Source organism: Drosophila bipectinata, chromosome 2R (genome assembly GCF_030179905.1).
Source record: "Drosophila bipectinata strain 14024-0381.07 chromosome 2R, DbipHiC1v2, whole genome shotgun sequence".
NCBI classification, from domain to species: domain Eukaryota; kingdom Metazoa; phylum Arthropoda; class Insecta; order Diptera; family Drosophilidae; genus Drosophila; species Drosophila bipectinata.
Window position 1 is genome coordinate 24,796,001 of NC_091737.1, and position 23,123 is coordinate 24,819,123.

General features: G+C 43.6%; 4 protein-coding genes across 6 annotated transcripts in view; 3 read left to right on the forward strand and 1 right to left on the reverse strand.

Annotated features, from left to right (window-relative positions):
* The first annotated feature begins 355 nt into the window (after positions 1-355).
* On the forward strand, positions 356-3,015 carry LOC108118761 (acyl-coenzyme A oxidase 1-like). Its single transcript, XM_017231554.3, has 8 exons — positions 356-552; positions 638-800; positions 861-1,153; positions 1,215-1,620; positions 1,674-2,180; positions 2,241-2,346; positions 2,413-2,568; positions 2,630-3,015. The coding sequence occupies exons 1-8, from the start codon at positions 417-419 to the stop codon at positions 2,888-2,890; spliced, it is 2,028 nt and encodes a 675-aa protein (XP_017087043.2). The 5' UTR covers positions 356-416; the 3' UTR covers positions 2,891-3,015.
* Positions 3,016-3,441: 426 nt separating this feature from the next.
* Positions 3,442-6,579, forward strand: LOC108118768 (acyl-coenzyme A oxidase 1-like). The gene is made up of 8 exons (XM_017231564.3): positions 3,442-4,061; positions 4,119-4,281; positions 4,339-4,631; positions 4,687-5,092; positions 5,150-5,656; positions 5,726-5,831; positions 5,904-6,059; positions 6,257-6,579. The coding sequence occupies exons 1-8, from the start codon at positions 3,926-3,928 to the stop codon at positions 6,515-6,517; spliced, it is 2,028 nt and encodes a 675-aa protein (XP_017087053.2). The 5' UTR covers positions 3,442-3,925; the 3' UTR covers positions 6,518-6,579.
* A 224-nt stretch (positions 6,580-6,803) lies between these two features.
* Positions 6,804-9,724, forward strand: Acox57D-d (acyl-Coenzyme A oxidase at 57D distal). The gene is made up of 8 exons (XM_017231642.3): positions 6,804-7,029; positions 7,464-7,626; positions 7,683-7,975; positions 8,042-8,447; positions 8,505-9,011; positions 9,070-9,175; positions 9,232-9,387; positions 9,452-9,724. The coding sequence occupies exons 1-8, from the start codon at positions 6,888-6,890 to the stop codon at positions 9,710-9,712; spliced, it is 2,034 nt and encodes a 677-aa protein (XP_017087131.2). The 5' UTR covers positions 6,804-6,887; the 3' UTR covers positions 9,713-9,724.
* Positions 9,725-10,124: 400 nt separating this feature from the next.
* Positions 10,125-23,123, reverse strand: part of Sdc (Syndecan) — an 88,348-nt gene continuing 75,349 nt past the window's right edge. Inside the window, exons 4-7 of one of the 3 annotated variants that reach the window (XM_070279256.1) lie at positions 16,738-17,164; positions 15,862-16,479; positions 12,772-12,942; positions 10,125-12,241 (exon numbers count right to left, since the gene is read on the reverse strand). In XM_070279256.1, the coding sequence (XP_070135357.1) occupies positions 12,069-12,241; positions 12,772-12,942; positions 15,862-16,479; positions 16,738-17,164 (1,389 nt within the window). In that variant the 3' untranslated portion in view covers positions 10,125-12,068. The remainder of the gene's footprint in view (positions 12,242-12,771; positions 12,943-15,861; positions 16,480-16,737; positions 17,165-23,123) is intronic. The other 2 variants (XM_017231647.3, XM_017231646.3) reach the window with 2 other exon arrangements.

A 23,123-nucleotide genomic window follows, 5' to 3' on the forward strand; every position in this document is an offset into this window, starting at 1 on the left:
CTATAAAAATACAAAGTCACAAGAATAGGTTTGGAATCAAAACAAAACGAAAACTATTAGCATTTTCAACTAAACAAAAATTTCTTATCAATGCTCTAGGTCCCCCTAATGGTTATGGTAATCTCATAACTTAGTATCTGCGCTGGGCTATCTGTAGTATTTACCATAAAAAAATCAATTAGGGTTATGGTTGTATTTAATTTAATCAGATTTAACCGTTGTCTCGATAAGAGTGCAATAAATATTTAATAATCTCACTCCCACCACCACTGACAAGAGCACTTCAAACGGCAGGTGAGCAAAGTTTAGAAAGATTACCAAACAAATTCACTTTTATTTCTAAGTTTCGAGCACTTGGCCCTCAGTCGCTCAGCGGTTCCCTTATCGTTCAGTTCGGAAATAAAATACAGAGCACCATGCCTAATTCGGTTATTCCAAAATCGGTTAATCCGGACCTTCAGAAGGAGCGCGATGGGTCTAGTTTCAGCAGCGAAGAGTTCACCGCCTGGTGGGCAGGAGGAGAGGAGGCTTTGAAGTTTATCCGTAGCGTCCGTGAGTCCCTTTTTCTTCCAATCTTTGGCTTATCTTTTATAGTTGAGAACTTCGAGGTTATGTTATCGCTTTTCTTTGTTTCTAGGGGAATATCTATATAAGGATGTGGATCAGAACGAAATGCTGCAGATCCAGAATATGTCCCACGAGGATATAAACGAGTTCTCTGTAAGGACGTCTATTGAGGCGGCAAAAAAGCTGCGCCGTTTGCAGGAGGAGCGCAATCCAGGCGGAGAAGATTACTGGCCGTATGTATTTGCTTTAATTTCTTCAACTAGTGGCCTGAAATTCGTTATCTTTCTGTACAGAAATCTTTACGACAGCAGGGAGATGTGGGGTCTAACACCTGCCGGGAACCCTTTTGGAGTTATGTACGTGATGGTTGTCAAGGCGTTGCAGGCCCAGTGCACTCCAGAGCAGTACGAGGACTTTGGAAAACGCTTGGAAAGATTTGAGATCTGCGGCACGTATGCCCAAACGGAGCTGGGTCACGGAACCTACTTGCGTGGGTTGGAAACCAGAGCGGATTTTGATCCCCAGACTGACGAGTTCATACTGAACACCCCCAAGATATCCTCCTACAAGTTTTGGCCTGGCGGGTGTAAGTTGAAATCTACTACGATCTGTTTATGAATTTCTGAGTAACAAATCCTCATCTCCAGTGGGTCATGCTTCGAATTACTGTCTGGTGATGGCGCAGCTATACATCAACAACCAGTCCAAAGGACCCCACATGTTCTTCGTGCAAGTTCGCGATGAGGAGACCCACGAGCCAATGCCTGGAGTTCACATCGGAGATATAGGAAAGAAGATGGGGTTCATTGGAGTAAACAATGGCTTTCTGGGACTAAAGGACGTGAGGATTCCCCGAACTCGCATGCTGATGCGACATGCCAAGGTCAACGCCGATGGAACTTATGTGAGCAGTCCCACCAATGTCCTCACATACTTCGCCATGGTGCGAACGCGATGTCTTATTGGGCGGAACAGTGCCTTGATCTTGTCAGCGGCTTCTACCATAGCAGTGCGTTACTCTGCAGTGCGCCGACAAAGTCCGATTAATCCCAAGTAAGATTAGGGATGGAGAAATCTACGCTATAAATATTAATGTTGATTTTCAGGGAACCGGAGCCCCAAATCATAGATCACGTAACGCAGCAGATGAAGCTGTTCCCTGAGATAGCCACCAGCTTGGCCCATCGCCTGGCCAGTGACTATCTGTGGAACTTGTACGAAGAGACACTCGTGGATATAGGGAACGGAAAGTACGAACGATTGCCGGAACTTCATTGCTTGTCCTGTGCTTTGAAGGTAACCTCATCCATGGACTCCACGGCTGGCATTGAGCGCCTACGTCTGGCTTGTGGCGGACATGGCTACCTGACTTCCTCTAATCTGAGCAACCTGTACGTGTTTGCCACTGCAGCCTGTACATACGAGGGCGAGAACACCGTACTGCTTCTACAGATTGGTCGCTTCCTGATGAAGTCCTGGAACTCGGCACTGAGTGGAGCTCCGTTGGCCCCAACTGTCCGTTACCTGGCCGAGGTTCAGAAGAATCCAGAGTTCGGCACCTGGACAGGCACCTGGGAAAACATGGTGAAGGCTATGGAGTATGCAGCTGCAAAGTAAGTATTCCTTACTATCGAGTTGAAGCCAGGAAAATAATGTTATGAAATTCGTTGCAGTAAGACGCGTTTGGCTTTCAAGAGCCTATCGAATCGTCTGCTTAGAGGAGAGAGCGAGGGAACTGCGGCTAATCACACGGGCCTAGAGCTCACTCAGGCAGCGGAGGTAGTTTTTCGAAGATAGTTTGGACTTTGAACCACTAAATGTAGCACGTTACTTTCTCGCTTTCAGCTTCATGGTCGCGCTTTTATTTTCTCCTCATTCACCGCAGAGGTTACTGGTCCAAAATCAAAGAACCGATCAGCGGCCTTCAATCGAGTTCTGGAGAATCTTTTGGAACTTTACTTGGTGAAAGAGACCCTGGGCCAACTAAGCAATTTGCTGAGAGTAAGACTTATTATAGATACACTTTATTAAACACTGATTTCATACATTTCCAATCCCACAGTTCATTAACCTGACTGACTCAGACCTCACCAGCCTGCAAGATCGCTTGGAAGCGGTGTTGACCAAGTTGCGTCCTGATGCTGTGGCTATTGTGGATGGCTTCGACTTTAATGATCAGCAACTGAACTCCACCCTAGGAGCATTCGATGGAAATGCCTATGAGCGTATATTTGATGCTGCTCTGAGGAACCCCATGAACCAGAAATCGGTCCCAAAATCATTCCATGAACACCTTAAGCCTTTCATGAAGTCCAATATTTAGTGGCTTGTCCTTTAGGTCTTTACTTTTTCTGATTATATGTATTGTTTTAATCATTTCTTGGCTGTTTTAACTTTTTTATATTAAACTATTGTTATGTGAATAACTATATTAAATTTCCCCTAAAAGTCGACTTTAATATTGTCATTGATTTCTAAGTACTTAGTTACTATCGAAGAAAAGAGGCACATCACATATGGGAAACGTGACCATAAGTGTTATTGTTGATAAGATTACTTCAAAGTTTATGAATTAACTATTTTTAGATGGTTGCTATAATAAAGAGGGTTCCTTTATATACAGCATAAAGGAAAACTATATAACTCTTTCTATTTTGTTTTGATAATAATTATCTAAGTCTTGTATGTACAAGTGTATGAATAAACATAGTGGTTCTTTCAACTTCCAAAGCTCCCTGGGTAACAGCGCTAGAAATTGTACCCCGACTACTTAGGACAGTCTAAGCTATGAAGGTTAAAAGTTAAAAGGGAGAGTGAAAAATAATGAAGTATGACGCATTGTCTCAAAAACATAACATAAACAAAATTCTATCTTAGATTACAAGATCGCCCTTTTGCTAACACTTCCCAAACGGAAATTAAATTATGGCCTTGTTTGTTATTATTTATCTCACGTTTTAAATAGCTCGTGCTTTATAGCCTGTAATCTCCAAGATCTAGGCTTTTGTACTCAAGAACCTACGCACGAAACTATATAAGGTGGGTTATCTTATTTTGCAAGAAACCAATACACCGGGCTACCCTTGCACCTAAGAGCACCTAAATCTAATCTGTAATAAAAGCGAAACTTGGTTATGAATGGATCTTATTTTAATAACATATACCGGCTCGATATCGATGACATAAGTGAATAAACTTTAATCTCACGCACACAGGCTCGATTGCACTCGAAACGGTGGACGAGGTAACACTAGATTGGCAGGTAATTCATATTTATTTCGGGGTTTCCGGCTCTTGGCCATCAGTCGGCGAGTGGACTTCTTGGCGAGCAGTTCGGACACCTCTATTCCAGGATATAATGGCTTCAAGTGTAATTCCTAAGGAGGTGAACCCTGACATACAAAAGGAGCGCGATGGAGCGAGTTTCAGCAGCGAGGAGTTCGCGGCCTGGTGGGCAGGAGGCCAGGATGACCTTAAGTTTTACCGGGAATTACGTAAGAAACCACTGCACTCAGTTTGGTAACATTTTAAGGTTTTTTCTGTGTGGTTAGGTGACTACCTGCAAAAGGATATAAATGCGGACGAGTTTCTGCAGATCCAGAACCTGTCCCATGAGGAGATCAACGACTTTGCCGTAAGGACTTCTCTCGAGGCGGCCAAGAAGCTACGCCGCCTGCAGGAGGAACGCAATCCTGGAGGGGAGGACTACTGGCCGTAAGTACTACTTCTTCCAAACATTATCCTCATTATCCTTTTTTGTTTTTTTTTTAGAAATCTGTACGACCACAAGGTGACGTGGGGCGTCACACCGGCAGGAAATCCATTCGGTGTGATGTACGTGATGCTCATCCAGGCCCTGGAGGCTCAGTGCACCCCGGAACAGTATGAAAACTTTGGAAAGCGAATGAAAAATTTCGAGATTTGTGGAACTTACGCCCAAACCGAACTGGGACATGGCACATACCTGCGAGGTCTGGAAACAAGAGCTGATTTTGACCCGAAAACCGATGAGTTTGTCCTGAATACTCCAAAGATATCCTCTTACAAGTTCTGGCCGGGCGGCTGTAAGTTGAAATCATGATCCCAACTTCATCTTATGTAACAAATTTGGTCTCATAGTGGGTCACTCCTCCAATTACTGTCTGGTGATGGCGCAGCTGTATATCAACAATCAGTCCAAAGGTCCCCACATGTTCTTCGTGCAAGTTCGCGATGAGGAGACCCACGAACCACTTCCCGGCGTTCATATTGGCGACATTGGCAAGAAGATGGGCTTCATTGGGATCAACAACGGCTTCCTTGGCTTGAAGGACGTAAGGATACCCCGCACCCGCATGCTGATGCGCCACGCCCAGGTTAACCCCGATGGCTCCTATGTCAGCAGTCCTGCCAATGTCCTCACCTACTTTGCCATGGTTCGATCCCGCTGTGTGATCACTTACAACAACTCCTCGATGCTGGCAGTAGCCGCCACCATTGCCACGCGGTACTCCGCTGTGCGCCGCCAGAGTCCCATCGAACCCAAGTAATTTCAGAAAGGCTGTTAGTTTACTTCACATTATATAACTTTTCTTTTTTTCAGAGCCCGTGAACCTCAAATTCTGGACCATGTAACCCAGCAGATGAAGCTCTTCCCCGAAATAGCCACCAGCTTGGCTCATCGTGTGGCCAGCGACTATTTGTGGAAACTGTACGAAGTGACCATCGAGGACATAGGAAATGGAATATACGAACGGCTTCCAGAACTCCATTCCCTCTCCTGCGCCCTGAAGGTGACTTGCTCTTCGGACACAACGGCCGGAATAGAGCGCCTTCGTCTGGCTTGCGGTGGTCATGGCTACCTGATCTCGTCCAACTTGAGCAACTTGTATGTCCTGGCCACGGCAGCCTGCACTTACGAGGGTGAGAACACGGTGCTTCTGCTCCAGATTGGACGCTTCCTGATGAAGTCCTGGAACTCGGCCCTGAGTGGAGCTCCTTTGGCCCCCACTGTCAGTTACCTGTCTGAAGTGCAACAGAATCCAGAGTTTGGTGCCTGGACAGGCACCTGGGAGAACATGGTCAAGGCTATGAAGTACGCAGCTGCCAAGTAAGTAAAGCTGTTTTTAAATTTGTTTAAATTTTTAATTATATCTACTTTTAATTAAAATTCTTACAGCAAAACGCGCTTGGCCTTCAATAGCCTGTCCACGCGCATTTCCCAAGGAGAGTCCGAAGGCAACGCGGCTAATCAAACAGGCATTGAGTTCACCTATGCAGCAGAGGTAGCTTTTTTAAAACAATTGGACTTTGATCTGTAAAAAATATAGCCATTTTTTATCTTTTTTCTTTCGTAGCTCCATGGTCGTGCCTATGTCTTCTCTTCGTTTACGACTGAAGTGACGGGTCCCAACGCCAAGAACCGATCACCGGAGCTAAACAGGGTGCTGGAGAATCTCCTGGAGCTCTACTTGGTCAAGGAGACACTCAATCAATTGAGTAATTTGCTGAGAGTAGGTTTTATTTGGATTGATTAGATATTAGATAGTTAGGAGCATAAATTACGTGAAATATTTCCATATTTGTTGACAGTCACTAAAAGATATAGATATGTTTTATCTATCTGTCGGTTTTTCTGTCCATTCTACTATTTACTATCTGCTCTATAATTCTATGAATCATGTGACTGATAAAAATTATTTATTTCCAGTTCATCAACCTGACGGACAAGGATCTTACCAGCTTGCAGGAGCGCTTGGAGGCCGTCCTGACCAAGTTACGTCCCGATGCAGTGGCTATTGTGGATGGCTTCGACTTCAGTGACCTCCAGCTGAACTCCACCCTGGGGTCATATGACGGCAATGCCTATGAAAGGATCTTCGATGCTGCCCTCAAGAACCCCATGAACCAAAAGCCAGTGCCAAAGTCCTTCCAAGAGATCCTCAAGCCCTTCATGAAGTCTAATATGTAGGAAGCTTATATTTTTATTCATAAGTAATGTTTGTTGACTAATTTATACTCTTTTCATGTTTCTAATAATACTCTTAAATTATTATTTTAACCAAAACTCTTTCCTTTTTTGTTTATTTCTCAAAAATACTCTTAAATAAGTTGTTATCACCACAGGCCACTCTTTTGTTAGTTAGTTTCTCTTAACGTTAGCTTGCGATCTTGAAAAAAAAGCTCTTGTGTGGCCTTTGGTCCCCCCAAAGCTTTCCTTCTCCCGCAAAAATGGTGTTTCGCTCTGTATTCGCGTTGGGCCGACAGCTGATGGTTGGAGCAGCTCCACAACCTTAAATATTTTGTAAATAATTTGTAAATATTTTGGCATAAAAGTTACAATGTCGGACATTAAGAACCTTATACCAAACACTGTGAATCCCGATCTGCAGAAAGAGCGCACTGGAGCCGAGTTCAATGTTGAAGAGTTCGCAGCCTGGTGGCAGGGAGGTCAAGACAAGCTCAAGACCAAGCGGGAGATTGGTAAGTCTCTTAGAATAATTAAAAACAACAACAAAGACTGTGGGATCTGTCAGCCCTACCTAAAAAAATCTAGGTCCAAACAGTTCATCTAATGGCCGCAAAGTCCAAAAATATTTATACATTGTTGTATCGGGTATTAGCTTTGTTGCTATATCACTAATGATTGCTAATGATACCCATGTCGAGGCATTTTTAGTTGATAAGCCAATTGCAACGAGAGACAAGTTCTTATCAGGGCAAAGGGGCTCATCCACGCCCAGGTGATAACCGGGCCGGCTACAGTCCAAATTCCCTATCTGGTACCACCATCAGCAGGTGTTGACGGGCCGACAAGACTTTATTGGCCACGAAGACTACTAATGAGTTTGATGGAAAACTTTCAGTGACGAAAGTTCAAAGTTCAATCATTGTCTTATTTACTATTTCTTATTCAGAAAAGGCCATATTCAGCGACTTGGAGGATGGCTATGGTCTCAATCATGAGTACATGTCCCACGAAGATGTCTACAACTCCAGTGTGAAGAAGGTGGCCGAGGCTGCTGCCAAGCTGAAGGCTCTCCAGAACAAGATCAATCCTGGCGGCAATGATATCTGGCCGTAAGTAAACCAGGTGGCTAGTGGTTCCCCCAATATCTTATCGTGGTTTTCTTCAGGGGCTTGCTGTTTAATGTCCAGAGCCATGGCCTCTTCCCAGCCAACCACCCGCTGGCCACCCACATCACCATGTTTGTGGACGTGATCAAGGGTCAGGGCACACCTGAACAGGTGAAGAAATGGGGCAAGGCGGCGGAGAACTGTAATATTATTGGTACCTATGCTCAAACGGAGCTGGCCCATGGAACCAATGTGAGAGGTATAGCCACTCGTGCGGACTTTGACCCCAAATCCGATGAGTTTGTGCTAAACACACCCAATCTGGAGGCCTACAAGTGGTGGCCAGGAGGCTGTAAGTTGGATCTTAATATATTTATGGTTAAGATGGACTAATTAACCTTATTTCTTGCTGGTTTAGTGGGTCACACAGCCAACCACGCCATGGTTGTGGCTCAATTGTACATTGCCAATGTTCATTATGGCATTCAGATGTTCATTGTTCCCCTGAGAGATTCCGAGACGCACATGCCTCTGCCTGGCGTGGACATTGGCGAGATTGGCAAGAAGCTGGGCATGGTGGCTGTGAACCAAGGCTTCCTGGGCCTCAAAAATGTTCGAATTCCCCGCTCTAATATGCTGATGAAGTTTGCCAAAGTCGAGAGAAATGGCACCTTCAAGGCGAGCCCGGTATCGAGGGTTAACTACCTGACCATGGTCTATACCCGTTGTCTGATTGTCAACCTGAACTCTACACTGCTCCTGGAGGCGGCCACAATTGCCACCAGGTATTCGGCCGTAAGACGGCAAAGTCCCATTGAAGAAAAGTGAGTATTTGAACCTGGGATGGTTTCTTATTATGACCAACTCCTTCGCCACTTTAGCCAACCAGAGCCCCAGATCATCGACCATGTCACCCAGCGCCTGAAGCTCTTCCCCGAGATTGCCAATGGCATGGCGTATCACCTGGCTGCCGAGTACATGTGGGAAATGTACGCCCAGACTGTCCAGGAGGCCAACAATGGCAAATTCGATCGCCTGCCGGACATGCATATCCTCTCCTGCGCCCTGAAGGTCCTTTGTACCACCGATGGATGTGCTGGCATTGAAAAGCTGCGTCTCTCCACTGGAGGTCATGGCTATCTGACTGCCGCCAACATGAGCAATATTTACGGAAATGCTGTGGCTGCCTACACCTATGAAGGCGAGAACACAGTACTCCTTCTGCAGATTGGTCGTGCACTGGTCAAGGCCTGGGCAGCCTTCTTGGAGAAGAAGCCAGTGTCTTCCTCATACAGCTACTTTGCTAGCTCCATGGCGTTGAGGGAGTTCCCCAAGTGGGACAACTCCTGGCAGTGCATCATTAAGGCTTTGCAGTTCACGGCGGCGCAGTAAGTTTCGTTTGAGATGTGGTTTGTCTTTTAAATATTTTATTTAAATTATTTTTAGGAAAACTCGCATTGCTTTCGAGAATCTGGCATCTCGTATGGCTAGTGGACAATCCCAGGGAGTGGCGGCTAATAATACTGGCATTGAGCTGGCTCGTGCTGCTGAGGTAGCTTTCCATAAGTTCTCCTTTAAACGTAATATTTTATAATATTCCCATTTTAGCTCCATGGTCGTCAATTCGTGTGCCAGACCTTCCTGAATCAAATCACAGGTCCCAAGGCCCAAAAGCGTTCTCCGGCCCTTAACCAGGTTTTGGAAAATGTCCTAGAACTCTTCCTGGTCCAGACTCTGCTCAACAACCTAAATGATATTTTGAGAGTGAGTACTTGCAACCATAAATAATTTAACCTTAATTTTTTAACCATTTATACTTTGATACCAGTTTATTAACCTCACTGATGCCGATCTGAGATCCCTGCAGACACGCCTGGAGGTGTCTCTGGAGAAGCTCCGCCCCAATGCAGTGGCCATTTGCGATGGTTTTGGTTTCCACGATCGGGTCCTTAACTCGGTGCTGGGCAGTTACGACGGGAATATCTATCCCAGGCTCTTCGATTCGGCCAAGAGGAGTACCATGAACCAGAAACCCGTGCAGAGGTCCTTTGAAACGTACCTGAAGCCCCTCATGAAAGCCAACTTGTAAAACAGACAATAAAAATACCATCCATACTTTGTTTTAAATTAGTTTCATACCAGTTTTATTTAGCAAATCAAAACCAATTTCTCAGTACATTCAGCGCATTTTAAAAAACTAACAAACTAAACGCTTACAAAAGAGCAAAAAAACTTGATGTGTAAAATCTGACAAAAACGTACTATGGGTCGAGAGTGGAACAAACATAGTACGTGTACCATACATATCAAAAAAGATGCGGTTGCGTTTTTTACAGTGTAGAAAAAGTTGTAGTCAGAAAAATGTTAAGTTCTTGTTGCTGTTCTGGCTCTCTGTGGTTTTTTGTTTAAATTTTTGCTCGTTTTTTGTGTGTGTGGTATGTGTTTTGTAAGTTTCAGTTTCAGTTTCAATAGGAAAGAGGATAGGGTGGTGCTGTTGGAAATTTGCCTTTTTGCTTCTCAAAGTAGGAGTATTTTTAATTTATTATTTATGCATTATACACAATTACACACACAATTGATTTATGTCGCTAATTATATACTTATATGATATATATTAGTTTTCGATTTTTGTTTTTCTTTTCATAACTTTTTGTTTTCGCAATGAAAATATGGCATGAGAGTTGGAGAGAATATTGGTTGACTAACAATTAAACAAGTATTGCAGCTAATTTGTTGATTAAGAGGTTGGAGTGTACGTTGTGTGTGTGTTAAGGGGACTGGAGGAGGAGTAACATTATATTGCTCGACTGCTGTCATGTTAATTGTTTTTTGTGGTTGTTGTTGTTGCTTTTTTTGCCTTGTAAACTTAACAATAAATTTTCGCTATTGCATGTTTTTGTGGATGATCTGTGGCTGTTGTCGGTTGTTATCGATGTTGTTCGTACTTCGCATTTTGTATTTTGCTTGCAAAACTAAACAATTGTCATTGACAGCGAACGTAAAAACTAAATAAATGCACAATAATCAATGCGTTTAATCCGATTTTGATTCTTAGCCATGGAAGAAGCAGTTGAGTCAAGCGAAGGATATCTCGTTGAACTCGAAAAACCCAATGGGAAACCCAAAATTAATGTACAATTGCTTTTATAACGATTTTCATTTTCATTTTCCATTTCCTATACCATTTTCCTTTAATTTCATTCAATAAATATTCAAAGATTTTGTGTTTTTGTTTCATTGTTTGTATGTTTTCTAGAAAAAAGTAGAAATTGTTGTCCTCATTTAAGTTTCTTAATTTTTTTTGTTTTCGTTTTTGGTTTTGCCAGGAAGGTTCAGAGTGTCGCTTTTTCGTTTTGTTTTTTTCTTCATCGTTTTAGGAATTACACTAATAATTACATAGTTTGCTTATGTATTAACTTAAAAACATTTATGCATCGATTTCCGTTTGTTATGTGCCGCACAATTCGTAATTCGTAATTATATTTATTTTTATTTTCAATGGACTTGTTTGTTGCTGTTCTATGGTGAGAATTGGTTATGGAAATAATCAGTTATGGGGCTTCGAAGAGGGGTCTATCGAGATTTGAGAGAGATAACCGTGATGTATCCAATTCGCTTTCGTTATTCAGCTAACATATATAATCAATACATTTATATATTCAATATGCACGAAAGTGGCCTTTACATCTATGTAGTTGAATGCGCGTGTGTGTGTATTATTATTATTATTATTATTATTATAATAGGTATTATTCAAGTTCCTTCCTTCGTCTCTTCCTGCTCCTTTGCTCTACATACTCGTAATTCATAATTAATTCGCTTAATTTTGCCCGCCCTTATATTGGTTTCACTATTTATATATTTATATATATATAATATATTATTTATATATTAAATTTCGCATGATTTCATTGCAATTATACTTGATATTTTTGTTTGTTTTTTCCATTTTGTTTTTCGTTTTTTGTTTTTTTTTGTTTGTTGTTGCTTAAAACTTACTTAATTAGAAAATTTGCATACACACATCCACACACGCAGAGAATCGTTTTGTCTGACGATGTGTATGCTTTTTTTTAACTTACAGGTAAGTTTTTCATTTTCTTCGTTATTATATCTCCAAATTGGTTGGTTGGTTGGTTGTTATTAGTTAGTATTTTTACCCCTCACGAAAAATTGTATGATTTGAAAATGTTTGAAAGATTTTCAATTTTTGTTGTGTTAGTTCTAGCTGCTGTTGTTTCTGCTGCCGATGAGTTATCCATGGTTTAGTGGGTTGCTGATGGCATTGCACTACCACTCCGCACAGTGTATCCAGTTGAGCTCCCCCGACTCCATCGCCTCCGCTCCATTCCGCATCGCCTCACCACACCCAGACCCGGAGTCTATCCCTTTGATTTTCTCCTGCAGTCGTGGCCAACTTAATACCTGCGCGACGTGCCATTATCTCAGGCGTAAAACTCGCGATTGTTCGCATTTTTCGCATACGAATTGTTGGCCGGAGAGCGTTTCGGTTCATCCAGGGCATAGGATCCCTCGTCCTTTTTCCGCATGCGGTAGACGATGAACATTACCACCAGTATGGCGCAGAGCAGTCCAACGACGGCTCCGCCAATGACAGCTGTTACGAGAAAATGCAATTATTTAGTTTAAAAACCATTAAAATTGGACTCATTATGTTAAAAATCACTCATACGCAACGTTGGACTGATTTCTTAAGATTTCTTATTATTGTTTTTCTTTAAGTGTTCTTTAATTTAAAAACAAGTAATGCCTGCTTAATGATTTTGTTTTTATCATCAACTGCTTTTGAATTTTATTTAGCAAAAGCACAAAAACTCACACGGAAGGAAAGTCAACACTGCGTATGAGTGATGTGCTTCAAAACCATTTGAAAAGGTAAGCCATTTAAGATTTTATAAAACATTGATTCTATTTCAACTGATTGACATTGATTCTGAACATTTTGGAATATCTTTACAAAATGACCAAAATATTAAGAAAACCCAGAAGTGACAACGCTGCGTATGAGTGATGTTTTTGAAAACTACACATTTGAGAAGGAAGAAAACTACTTTCTAATGACGTCTTTCTCATAAAAATGTAAGTGCTTATCCTTATGACTATGCTAGTATCCTTGTAAGCACTTACCAGCCAGAATGCCGGGCTGCGAGAAGAAGCTCGACGTGCGATCGTCCTCGCTCATGATGACAACCTCGTTGCCGTTGCCCCTGTGATCGGTGCTCTTTGTGTCGGAGGGCTGGCTGTTCACGTTCGTGTTGGGGTCCAAGGCGTGGACGTTGCTGTTGCCACCTGCGCCGGCTGTTCAGGAGAAAGAGAGGGCAACAGTTCGGTGAGAATGAGATAGCGATGGTGGGGAAATCCATTTATGCCCATGACGTGCAAGCAAAATCAAACAAAACGCAGAGAGTGAGAGACAGAGATTGTTGTTTTGTTTTATGTTTTGTTGTTTTGTGTTTGTAGGAGGCATTCAATTAAATTGATTCGAGTGTCAATATTGATTTAAGTGAGCCAGTGTGTGTGGGGAGGGTATACGTTGTGTGAGAGTGTGTGTTGGGTGTGTTAATGAGCTGTTATGCAATATTTACAAGGCTTAATGTTAGTCGAGCTGCGATGACTACAAAGGGGGAAACTTACACTAAACTTTGGGGCTTATAACTAACTACATTACTTTTAAGGATATACACTATATGTGAAATACTGCCACGCCCTCTGACATATACGAGGAATGGGCTAATTTCACGCTAATGAGCAGCCCCCGGAGAAAAGTTGTCAACCGAAATGAAAAAAGTTTCCCTACTGCCGAGTCTAGAACTCGCTGCTCTGAGTATGCAATTATTTTCGTTCCCTGAATCTGACAGTCGAGTGACAGCAGCGGAAAAGAGCAAAATTTAATGCCAATTGGCTGTCAAACAGCGCGAATTTAAATTATATTTAATTGACATTTGTTCTTTGGCTTTCTCCGCTATGGACTCCCCTCAATATGTGTGTGCTTGGGCTCCTTATTCTTTGCTGAGCCATTGTTTGCCCGCCTGGATCCTTGTTATACACATTCCCCACCCCAGGCAGGGGCTTAAGACAAACAAATTGCTTGTTTAGCTCCTTGTACTCGTACTTCTTTGCGTCGAAGCACCAACTCACACACGCCCTTCCTAGCAGGGCGGCATATTAATTAGGTAATGCCCACGAGAGCCCTCCACGAAGAGGCCCTCGCGGATAAACCGCCTTAAATTGATTTTATATGTGTGTGCAGGACGTACATAGGTCCTGGGCAAATCACTCCCATACGGACGTTTTCTCAATAGCAGCTGGAGTGCTTTGGAGCTTTGACTGGCACATGGAGCTATAAATATTTGTTCTTCAATGCGATTTCCAAAAGCAAATGGATTTCTCTTCCAGATTGCTTCAATGTCTTGCCATCGAACTGATTGTCTGCCTTCTGTTTGTCCTGAGCCAATAAGGCTACCAGGTCCCCCCTCTCCTCCTTTGCCAAAAAGGTAGTGTTTGTATCTGGATCTGAAGGCAGAATGCACTTTGCACTCACACGAAGGATTTCGCAAGGGACTGGGTTACCAGTGACTCGGAGAGGTCAACTGCGCGCAATTATGGCAAAATTATTGCCTTCACAGTGTGTGTCAGCCAGCCATATTGATTATGTTTGTGTTTTTGGCTCAGACATGTCGGTTGGTGGCTGGCGATGGCAATTGCAAAGCAAACATCAAAGCCATAAGCCCACAAGAACCACCACACCCACGATGCCGATGCCATTAGGCCGAATGTTTCACAGCCTGACACTGCACTGAAGACTCAGTTTTGGCCATAAACTAAGCTTTTTAAGAGAAGAAATATTAAATTGTAAGAAAAAGTAAACTTTAGTTGATATATACCCTCTGAAAAATAGCCTTTTTTAAATACTATCTCCATAAATTAGTTTTAGAATAGAAGCCCTATAGTATTTTGTCCAGTGTCCTTCTCACAAAGTCATTGCAGGAGCAACAATGCCTCAAGTAAACGGCTACAGTTACGCGGAGGCTTCGAACACCAAAAGGCTGGACAGGATGCGGAGAGTGTAACTGGAGGAGCCGTGCCTTGTGCCACTGCCAGGACTCTGGGTGATTTTTCATTTGAAGTGCCTGGCGAAGTACGGCAAGTGAAACGCAAAGCACAGAAAATCACTGCGCGGCTTAGTGCGATTTTCCAGGCGATTTTCATTCCACCCATGGAGGAGTACTATGGGAGGAGGCGGGGCATTCAACACTGTTAATGGAACTTTATGCCTAGGGCAAGGAATTGCAAAATGTCTAGTCCGCCCCCGCCTCCGCCCTGGCTTCACTTTGGTAAATCCGCTTGCACCCTCGAATCCCTGATGGAGTGCTCCTCCTGTTTGCAGCTTAATCGATTGTTTGGCTTGCCTTTGCAGTTGGCTTTGGCTGTGTCACTGCCATTGTCTTTGTCTGGCCCTGGTCCGGCGTTGTTTGTCCTGTTTGCTTGCCATTTGTCACGTTAAAAGCTTTTAAACTATCCTTAAAATACTCGACTTACTTCTAGACTAGCGCTAGCTTAAAGTAGACTAAAGTTTGCTGCTCTGCGGGTGGCTTCCAATCGAATAAACGACAGAAACCGACAGGGGAATGATTCAATGAATTGGACAAGGGCCGAAATGAATGTTTTTTTTGGTAATAATGTGGTATTGGGACACTGTCCGAGGAGTAAGTTTTTCGGGACACCCGCTGCGTTGACCGTAGACTGTTCGGAGCACGCCACACAAAATAATAGAAACCGAAAACCAGAACTTACAACTTAATTTAACTAAGAAATACTTGGAATTGAAAGTGCACGTGTTAGGAGCTACATAACAGAAGCAAAGCAAATAGACCACAAATTAAATCGCTAAAGTATAAAAGCAAATACGTATACCAGAAATAAATAGCAATAATACTAATTCATGTAGTTTAAACAAAAGCCAAGGCACAGTGTTCCAGGCCATGTACAAGTAAAGCCAAGAGCTGCACTGCTGGTAAGCAATGGGGTTTTAGGTGCAGTTGCTCTCCAAAAACACAAAGGACGGTGCAGAAAGGACAACACAGGATATGGTAATAAATGTGATAAGACAAACAAATAAAAGCAACAAATAATAAATAAAAGTACGGATTTGGATAACAAGATGATACAAAGTAAGAAAAGTAGAAAAGTAAAAGTTGAAAAATAAAAACCACTGACGTTCGCGCTCTGGGTTCGAACCTCCATCGTTGCCACGGCCAATGACAGGACCAAAGTCGGTTCTGGTGGAAACGCCATCAACAGCACCACCAGCAGCACCACCAACATCCGGGACCACGTCCTCCTTCTTGATATCCTCGTCCAGGTCGATGGTATCCTTGTCAAAGTCTGTGAAGTCGTGGTTGTTCGTGGGAATCTCGTCCTCTGGCTTCACTTCGTCGTCAGTCCTCGTGCCAGGAGCATCGATGTTGCGGTCCGCATAATCGTATTCGTCATCGCCGCCATCGCCATCGTCGTCGTTGTCGTTGTCGTTGTCAGCATCAAAGTCGCCGTCGTCATCGTCGTCATCATGGCTATCACCACTGCCCTCGGTGTCCACATGGGGATCGAAAATGGGCATTTCGGGTTGACGAAAGATATCGGTATCGTTCTCTCTCTGGCCAGAAATGGAGTTGGTTGGCCCATTGTTGTTGTTGGTTGCTGCTGTTGTTGTTGTTGGAGATGATGCACTGGTGGTGGTTGGCGTTGCTGTGGTGGTCGTTGTTGTGGTGGTTGTGTTCCAATTCGCAGTCGTTGGTGTCGAGATTGTGGATGAGGTGTCTGTTGGTGTATGAGCTGCTGAAGGATATAGAGATGCGATTGATGTTGGTGTGTTTGTTGTTGTTGTTGTTGTGTATGATTGACTATTAACTAAATTAGCTTCTAACCTAACTATATCTGTATCTGTATCTGTAACTGTGCCTGTATCTGTATCTGTAACTGTATCTGTATCTGAAACTGTAGCTGTTACTGTTTTTGGGATCTTGTGTTTGGATTTGAGAGTGAATAGAGTAGTAGCTGGAGTTGAAGATGTAACAGTACTAGCTTGATCTTTACCGATTGAATTAATGCCAGTGCTATGACCACCGATCTCACTACCACTGATGATGCCGTTCTGGCTGTTGATGTTGATATTGTGGTTATTGTTCGCTGTGGTGCTACTACCAATGATTGTGCCACTATTCGTTTGATGGTTATTATTATTATTATTATTGAGATTGATATTCTGGCTGTTGTCGATCTGATTGTGATTATTATTATTGTTGTATCTACTCGAGATGAGGTCGCTGTTGCTATTCTTGCCGTTCTTGCTGAAGTCGTTCGAGTTATGCTTACTGTTTATGCTGGCACCGCCGCCGGCTCCGTTCTGCGAGTGCTGCGAGTTGTGCGAACCGTGCGAATGGTGGTCGGGCTCGGCGTCCTCGTCATCGGGTCCAAAGCCGGAGCCAGAGTAGTCCGGATCTTTCTCTAGATCGTCGTGAATCTGCAATAGGACAATAGAAATGTTTATACTCTTATTTCGATTAAATTCCAGGCCATCTAGCCAAGCCTCTTTTAAATATATTACTTTCCAAGAACAATTTCTTTTCAAATTCAAATTTCTCTTCTATTTTTTTCACATCAAAAGGCCCTTCAACCTAATAAGGCCCAACGACTATGGCATCTGTGTATTTGCCAATGAAAATTATGCACGGCCCGTATGTCCTTGAGTTGTTCCACATTCACATCTCAGGGGGTGGGAAATGGGCGGAGAGGGCTTCGGTCTCCTGGGTCATGTCCCACCCACATTCGTGTCTGACTGAGGGACAACTATGACGGGTTTTTGCGGTTTATTCGCACCAAAACGAGAACAGAAACCGCACACATCGCATCGACAGAGGACAGAGGACACAGGACAGAGGACCGAGAGTGCCAGAACAACAACTGTGACCAGACCAAAACGAACTGAACCAGACAAAAACCAATTGGCCAGAGACAGCCGTGGGCCAACAACAGAATGACAGAGACAATTCCCAGCCGCAGACGCCAGGCCTTGTTTATTGACTTTAATTTCGTTGGCCCTTTGTTGGGGCCATAAAAACACTGGCCGAAATAGAAACACGGACGGAGATCTCCATCTCCCAGTCCCATTTCCACTCCCAATCCAGCAACTTAATTGAATTTCTTCACGCGTTATGAAATGTCCTATAAAAGTCGTGTTTTTGGAGCCAAGTCCTGGCACTTGGCCAGCCAGGGCGACACTTGTTGACCCCCCAGCATTGACACCCGTCCCGATATCACTATAATGTCCATAAGTACACATCAAAATATAGACAAGACTGACAACGGCCGTGACTAATGAGGACGAGTACCAATTGAGTGAGTGCTGTGGAAGAATAATTGTAACTCACTGTTGTTGGAGAATAAATTAAATTTGGCAAACAGAGCTGGAAGCTCTTGTTACTATTTCATTCGCTCGGTGGATTAACAAACATGCCAGAACCCAAAAATTGAAAGCACACAAGCCCCAAGGCCCAATTTCTTTTCCACATGGGGATTTAAACGAAAAGAGACTACAGTGGGTGGAAAAAGTATATGGCTACGAAGAGAAAGGCTTTCAAGATAATATATTTTAATAATTTTCAGATTTTAAGGTTTATTTTCCATTTTAAGATTCAAGTTTACCTTTTTAAGGTTACCTTCCAAAATAAAATCCCCACAAATAAGTGAGTCCTCCATTATCCTGGCAAATACGTTTTCATTTTTCGGCGTATTCCTGCTCTTCTCTGCTCTTCTGTTTGCTTTCGTTTCATATTTCGTTCCGTTTGAAATTTAATTAAAATATTTGTGTATTGCGTATACGCAGTGTTGCGCACCGAAAGCAAACCCACACCGCAGCATATATCATCCTGGCCAGGACAGTTGGCAAGCAAACGCTTGACCAAAAGCGTTCATAAATATCCCACCAGCGCGGGGGGTGGTGGGGGCTTTGGAGAGGGAAATGGCCAAAGAACCATAAAGCATGGGGCAAGTGAAAAAAGCGGAAAAAAAACTGCTTGTGCCGCTTGTGCAACACTTTCGTTCTGGCCGAGTTTATTTAAAGCGCCGCCGTCGTCCTCGTCGTAGTCGTTGGTGGTGCCTCTGGTGGGTCGCTGTTTTGCCGCTTGATTTATGCAGCAATTAGCAGTCAGCAAAATGGGGCATGGCTGTAAGTAGAAGTGGCGAGTGGCCGCCTCTCACATGACTTGGCACGAGCGTGCCTTCCAGCATTTGTTGCATACTTTTTTGGGTCTTTAATGAACCCAGCCAAGCATGCCCATAAAAACTGCAGTTTCATGCGAAAAAGCACACCACTGGCCTCGATTAAACGTTTACGGGAAAAGTTTTCCTGCCCAGGGGACACCACCCCCCCTGCGATCGATAGATCCTGCGGCAAGTGCGGCCAACCATCCAAAGTGCAGTGTGAATTTATGCAATAAATTGCTTTGTTAATAAAACACAAGGCAAATGCTAAGAAGGAGCCCCACCTGGCACTGGTTGGGTGGCCCAGGCTCTGGCTCTGGCCGAAGCCAGGAAGCATATGCTTCGCCGCCACTCAGAGGTGCAATGTGGGTCATGCATGAATTTAAATGATGTCATTTCATCGTGGCCACCTGCTGCCACCATCAGGAGGAGCAGCACCGAAAACGGAATGGGATGCTTAAGCTGATGCTGATGGTGATGCTTTTGCTGACTGCATGCAGCATTAAATTTGCATTTACTGGGTAGCTCCAGCAGGGGTAGCTTCCTTGGCTGGCCAACATGGCGTATGCTTGACACCATTTTGATATATGACAGCGAAAATGAAATATTTCTGCAAAATGGCGAGAATTTCCATAAAACGGAAATTGTTTCAATAAAGCGTTTAAAAAAACTTATCCTGCCAAGTTCAAAGACTCCGAAGACGCACCGTAACTATCTCACCAGGGGGGAGATAGCTGGAAACTTGGCAAACAAAACTGGGAGACTGGAAAGACAAAAGAAGTTGTGCGGAGCCGGGCCAAGGAGCAACCTTTGGGGCTTCTCCGTAATGAGGGAAAATTGTGTCAGTCAACTATAAGTAGAAAATGGAGGAAAGGCAGGGATATAGCGAAAATAAAACAATAAGAGAGTTGGGAGTATGGTTGCATGGCACGTTCCATGCATAAACAACAGCCAAGTGCATTTTCTCGACTTTTCGCCAAACATCACAGCCATCCGAGCCTGACATGGCCATGAGGAGGAAACTTTTCTCCAAAATCCCATCTCCCTGTAAGCATAATTAATGCCTGGAATTCCATTTCGAATGTGCTGCAGCAGTGCCGTCATAAAACAGACTTAAGACCACCCACATGTCGTCCTTGGGACAAATCCCTGCCAAATCCTGGCACGGCACTATTTTGTAAATAAATTTAGAAACTAAATACAAGGAGCTTTCAATTTGCAGGACATCTCAGAAGCAAAGTTTGTGGCAAAAGTTCGCCTAACGAGTAAATTGTCGATTTGACAATGTTCGCAAAGTGCGTGACTTGAGTTGACCGAGTTGCCAGGCGGCCGGAAGAGAAACATTTGGCGAAAAATCCTCGTCCAGAGCAAGTTTTTACTGTTTGGGGTTTTCACTTTGGCCGACATTTCCCCACTTTGGCCTGCAGATGTACGTAACAGTTCCGACCCTATTGGCCCGCTTTCGGCCCTCCCCACCAGCACCACCTACTTTAGCACAAATTTCGGATTGTGAATGTTACATTTTCAGCTTGGCCTGCTAAGCATTTGCATGGCTATTTCTGCAGGAAATGGCCAAAGTTTCCCAACAAAACAAAAGGGGCCAAAAGTGGCATAGAGACGAAGGGAAGCCACAGTTCCCAGTTGCCAGGAAAATTGATAGCCTCGGCCTGTGTTCTCAGCTTTGTTTTTCCAGCATTGGCATGGCATTGCTCAATAATTGCTTGAAGGAATCTGTGCTCGGCAGGAATGGGGAATCCTAATTTATTTACATGCACTTGCAACTTTGGCCTCCAGAGAATGTAGGGGTTGTAGGACGGTATCCTACGGTGGAAAGCCGACTCAGCAAACTCAATTTTCCAGCTGGAGTATAACTTACGGCTTTATTTAGACAACGAAATTGAAAATTCGTTTCGTTACGCTTTTGTTTTTTGCCCCATCTTTCCTCCCAACTACTTTTCCACCTTTCTGTATAGCATTTTCCCCCCCAACCAGATACAGATACAGATACATACATTTATAGAGAGATAGCTAGGATGGACAAGCTCTAAGCTGGCTAGGATATCATTTTCCATTTTCTCAGGACTCTCTCTCTCTCCGTACAACCGTGTTATTATTTTCCAATTGCCCATTTACATTTAGATTGCAGCACAGCGAATAATCCAATGAGAAGGCGAAAAGGGTTCTTGTATCTGCAAACGGCCCCGAAAACAAGTACATCCCCCCCTCTATTTGGATTATGCTGCTGAGCTCTTCATGGCAAATAATTGCTTTTTAAACGCAACAAATGAGCAACAAGAATCATGGCAAGTCCATTTCGTTTGCAGCAAATTGAAAAAGTTTTTTGGCCAAAAACGAAAACAACAAGGACCCAGGATCTCAAGAGTTGCAAAACTTTCACTCGCAACAAAGGGAATTGTGTCGTGGCCTTGCTTTCTGGATGGTTCTTGGATTTTGTTCATTTCTATTATGTGTGTCTTGCCGAGCAACTCTTCAGAGCCACGACGAACAACATCCTTTTGTTGTCAACACTCTACTGTTGCATCCTTTTGTCCATCGCCGTTGCCACTGACACTGCCACTGCCAGTGCTGGCTGCCACCGTCCCTGGCATAATTTGGCACTTAATTGGCAGCTGCAGTGCAGTGCAGTGCAGCGGGAAAATGCGGGAAAACCCCTGAACATTTATCAAGCTCAGTGCTGTCATTTGAGTCCTGGGAACGCGACTTTTGCTTAATTCCTGTCGCCGTGTTTTCGGCTCCCACGGGCTTTATCATTTTTTCCACCTTTAACGGAAACGGATCCGGACACAAGCCAATTTGCCTTCGTTTGCGGATAATTTTGTGCCTTTTTTTCCCGCCACTTTATCAACTGCCTGGTCGGAGATTTATTTACACCCATTTTTTGCGTCTTTAATGATTTTTTCGTGTTCACAACTGGCACAAATTTTTGGGCGAACGAGTAAAGGGAATTTCTGCCAACGCGACAAAACGCAGTGGAGCGTTATCCTTGGCCACCGCAACATCATCCTCATCATCATCATTATCATCATCATCATCATCATCGTTGTAATCGGCAACAATTGTGTTGCCTGGGAGCTGGCTGGCTAGGTTCCCCACCAAATCCAAAAAAGTTCCAGCTCATCAGTAGAAGGAAAAATCAATAGCCGCACCCAGGCTTTTCCTTTTCCATTCCCATTTATTTCCTTTTTTTTTGGGTCGCTCTTTTCGCTCCTATCTCCTCACTTTTTATGATTCCTTCCTTTTTTTTCCTCCTCGCACAAATAAATTAAATGCCACGCGGTGGAAGCCGCATCATCAGCATTAGCCAGTGGTAATTTAAATCAGTATTAGCTGCAGTAGTACCAGTGCCAGTGCCAGTGCCAGTGCCCTCGATTCCGCTTGCCTGTCATAAATAATAATTTTCATTTTTACGGCACAAAGTTCTTACATCTTTTTTCTGTTCATTATGCATTAAGCAGTAGGCTTACTTGCCGCCGCTCTCTTCTGCGGCTGGCAATTAATAAATGAGCTTAGGGCCACAAAAACCTGCAAATCATGCTCGGGCTCGGCTCTCCAGTAACTCCAGTTTCCGGATTGCTTGTTACTTATGCTAATTGCAAAATCTGTTCGTCCCCCCACCACCACCATCCTCCTCCTGCCAGCGCCTGCAACTTATGGCATAATTAATCCTTTTTCGGGACCTTTTCGAGGTCTAATCAAAATTGATCAGCTGGCAGCAAGGCGAGGGGGGAAATATGGGTTAAATGGCACAGACAGGCGGCTAAAAGGTGCACAGGGATGGGTGAGGGGATTACCCCAGTTGTGTTTAATTTAGTCTCGGGAGAAATTTGCAGACAGTTTGCGGCTAATAAGGCAACATTTTCATTACAGCCACTTGGCAGCAGGGCAGGAGCAGCAACCCGAAGAAAGTGAACTGAAGCCAAGCCATAAACTGCAACTAAAAGGTGCATACAACATGCACTGTAAAAAATCATTAGTAACCATTAAGGTATTGAATATAAATATGGTAATTAAAATGATTGGAAATACCGACTTTGACTTCTTTTTGAGATGAGCTCTTAGGCTAAGGACGACTTATCGATAAAAGCTTAAGGGCGATGGCATCGAGATCAGCCCAACGCTAAAAGAACAAATAGAAACCGTTTTGGAAAGCCCACAAAGACTAAAAATAACCTAGAAATATCACCCTTTTCTCTTCGTGC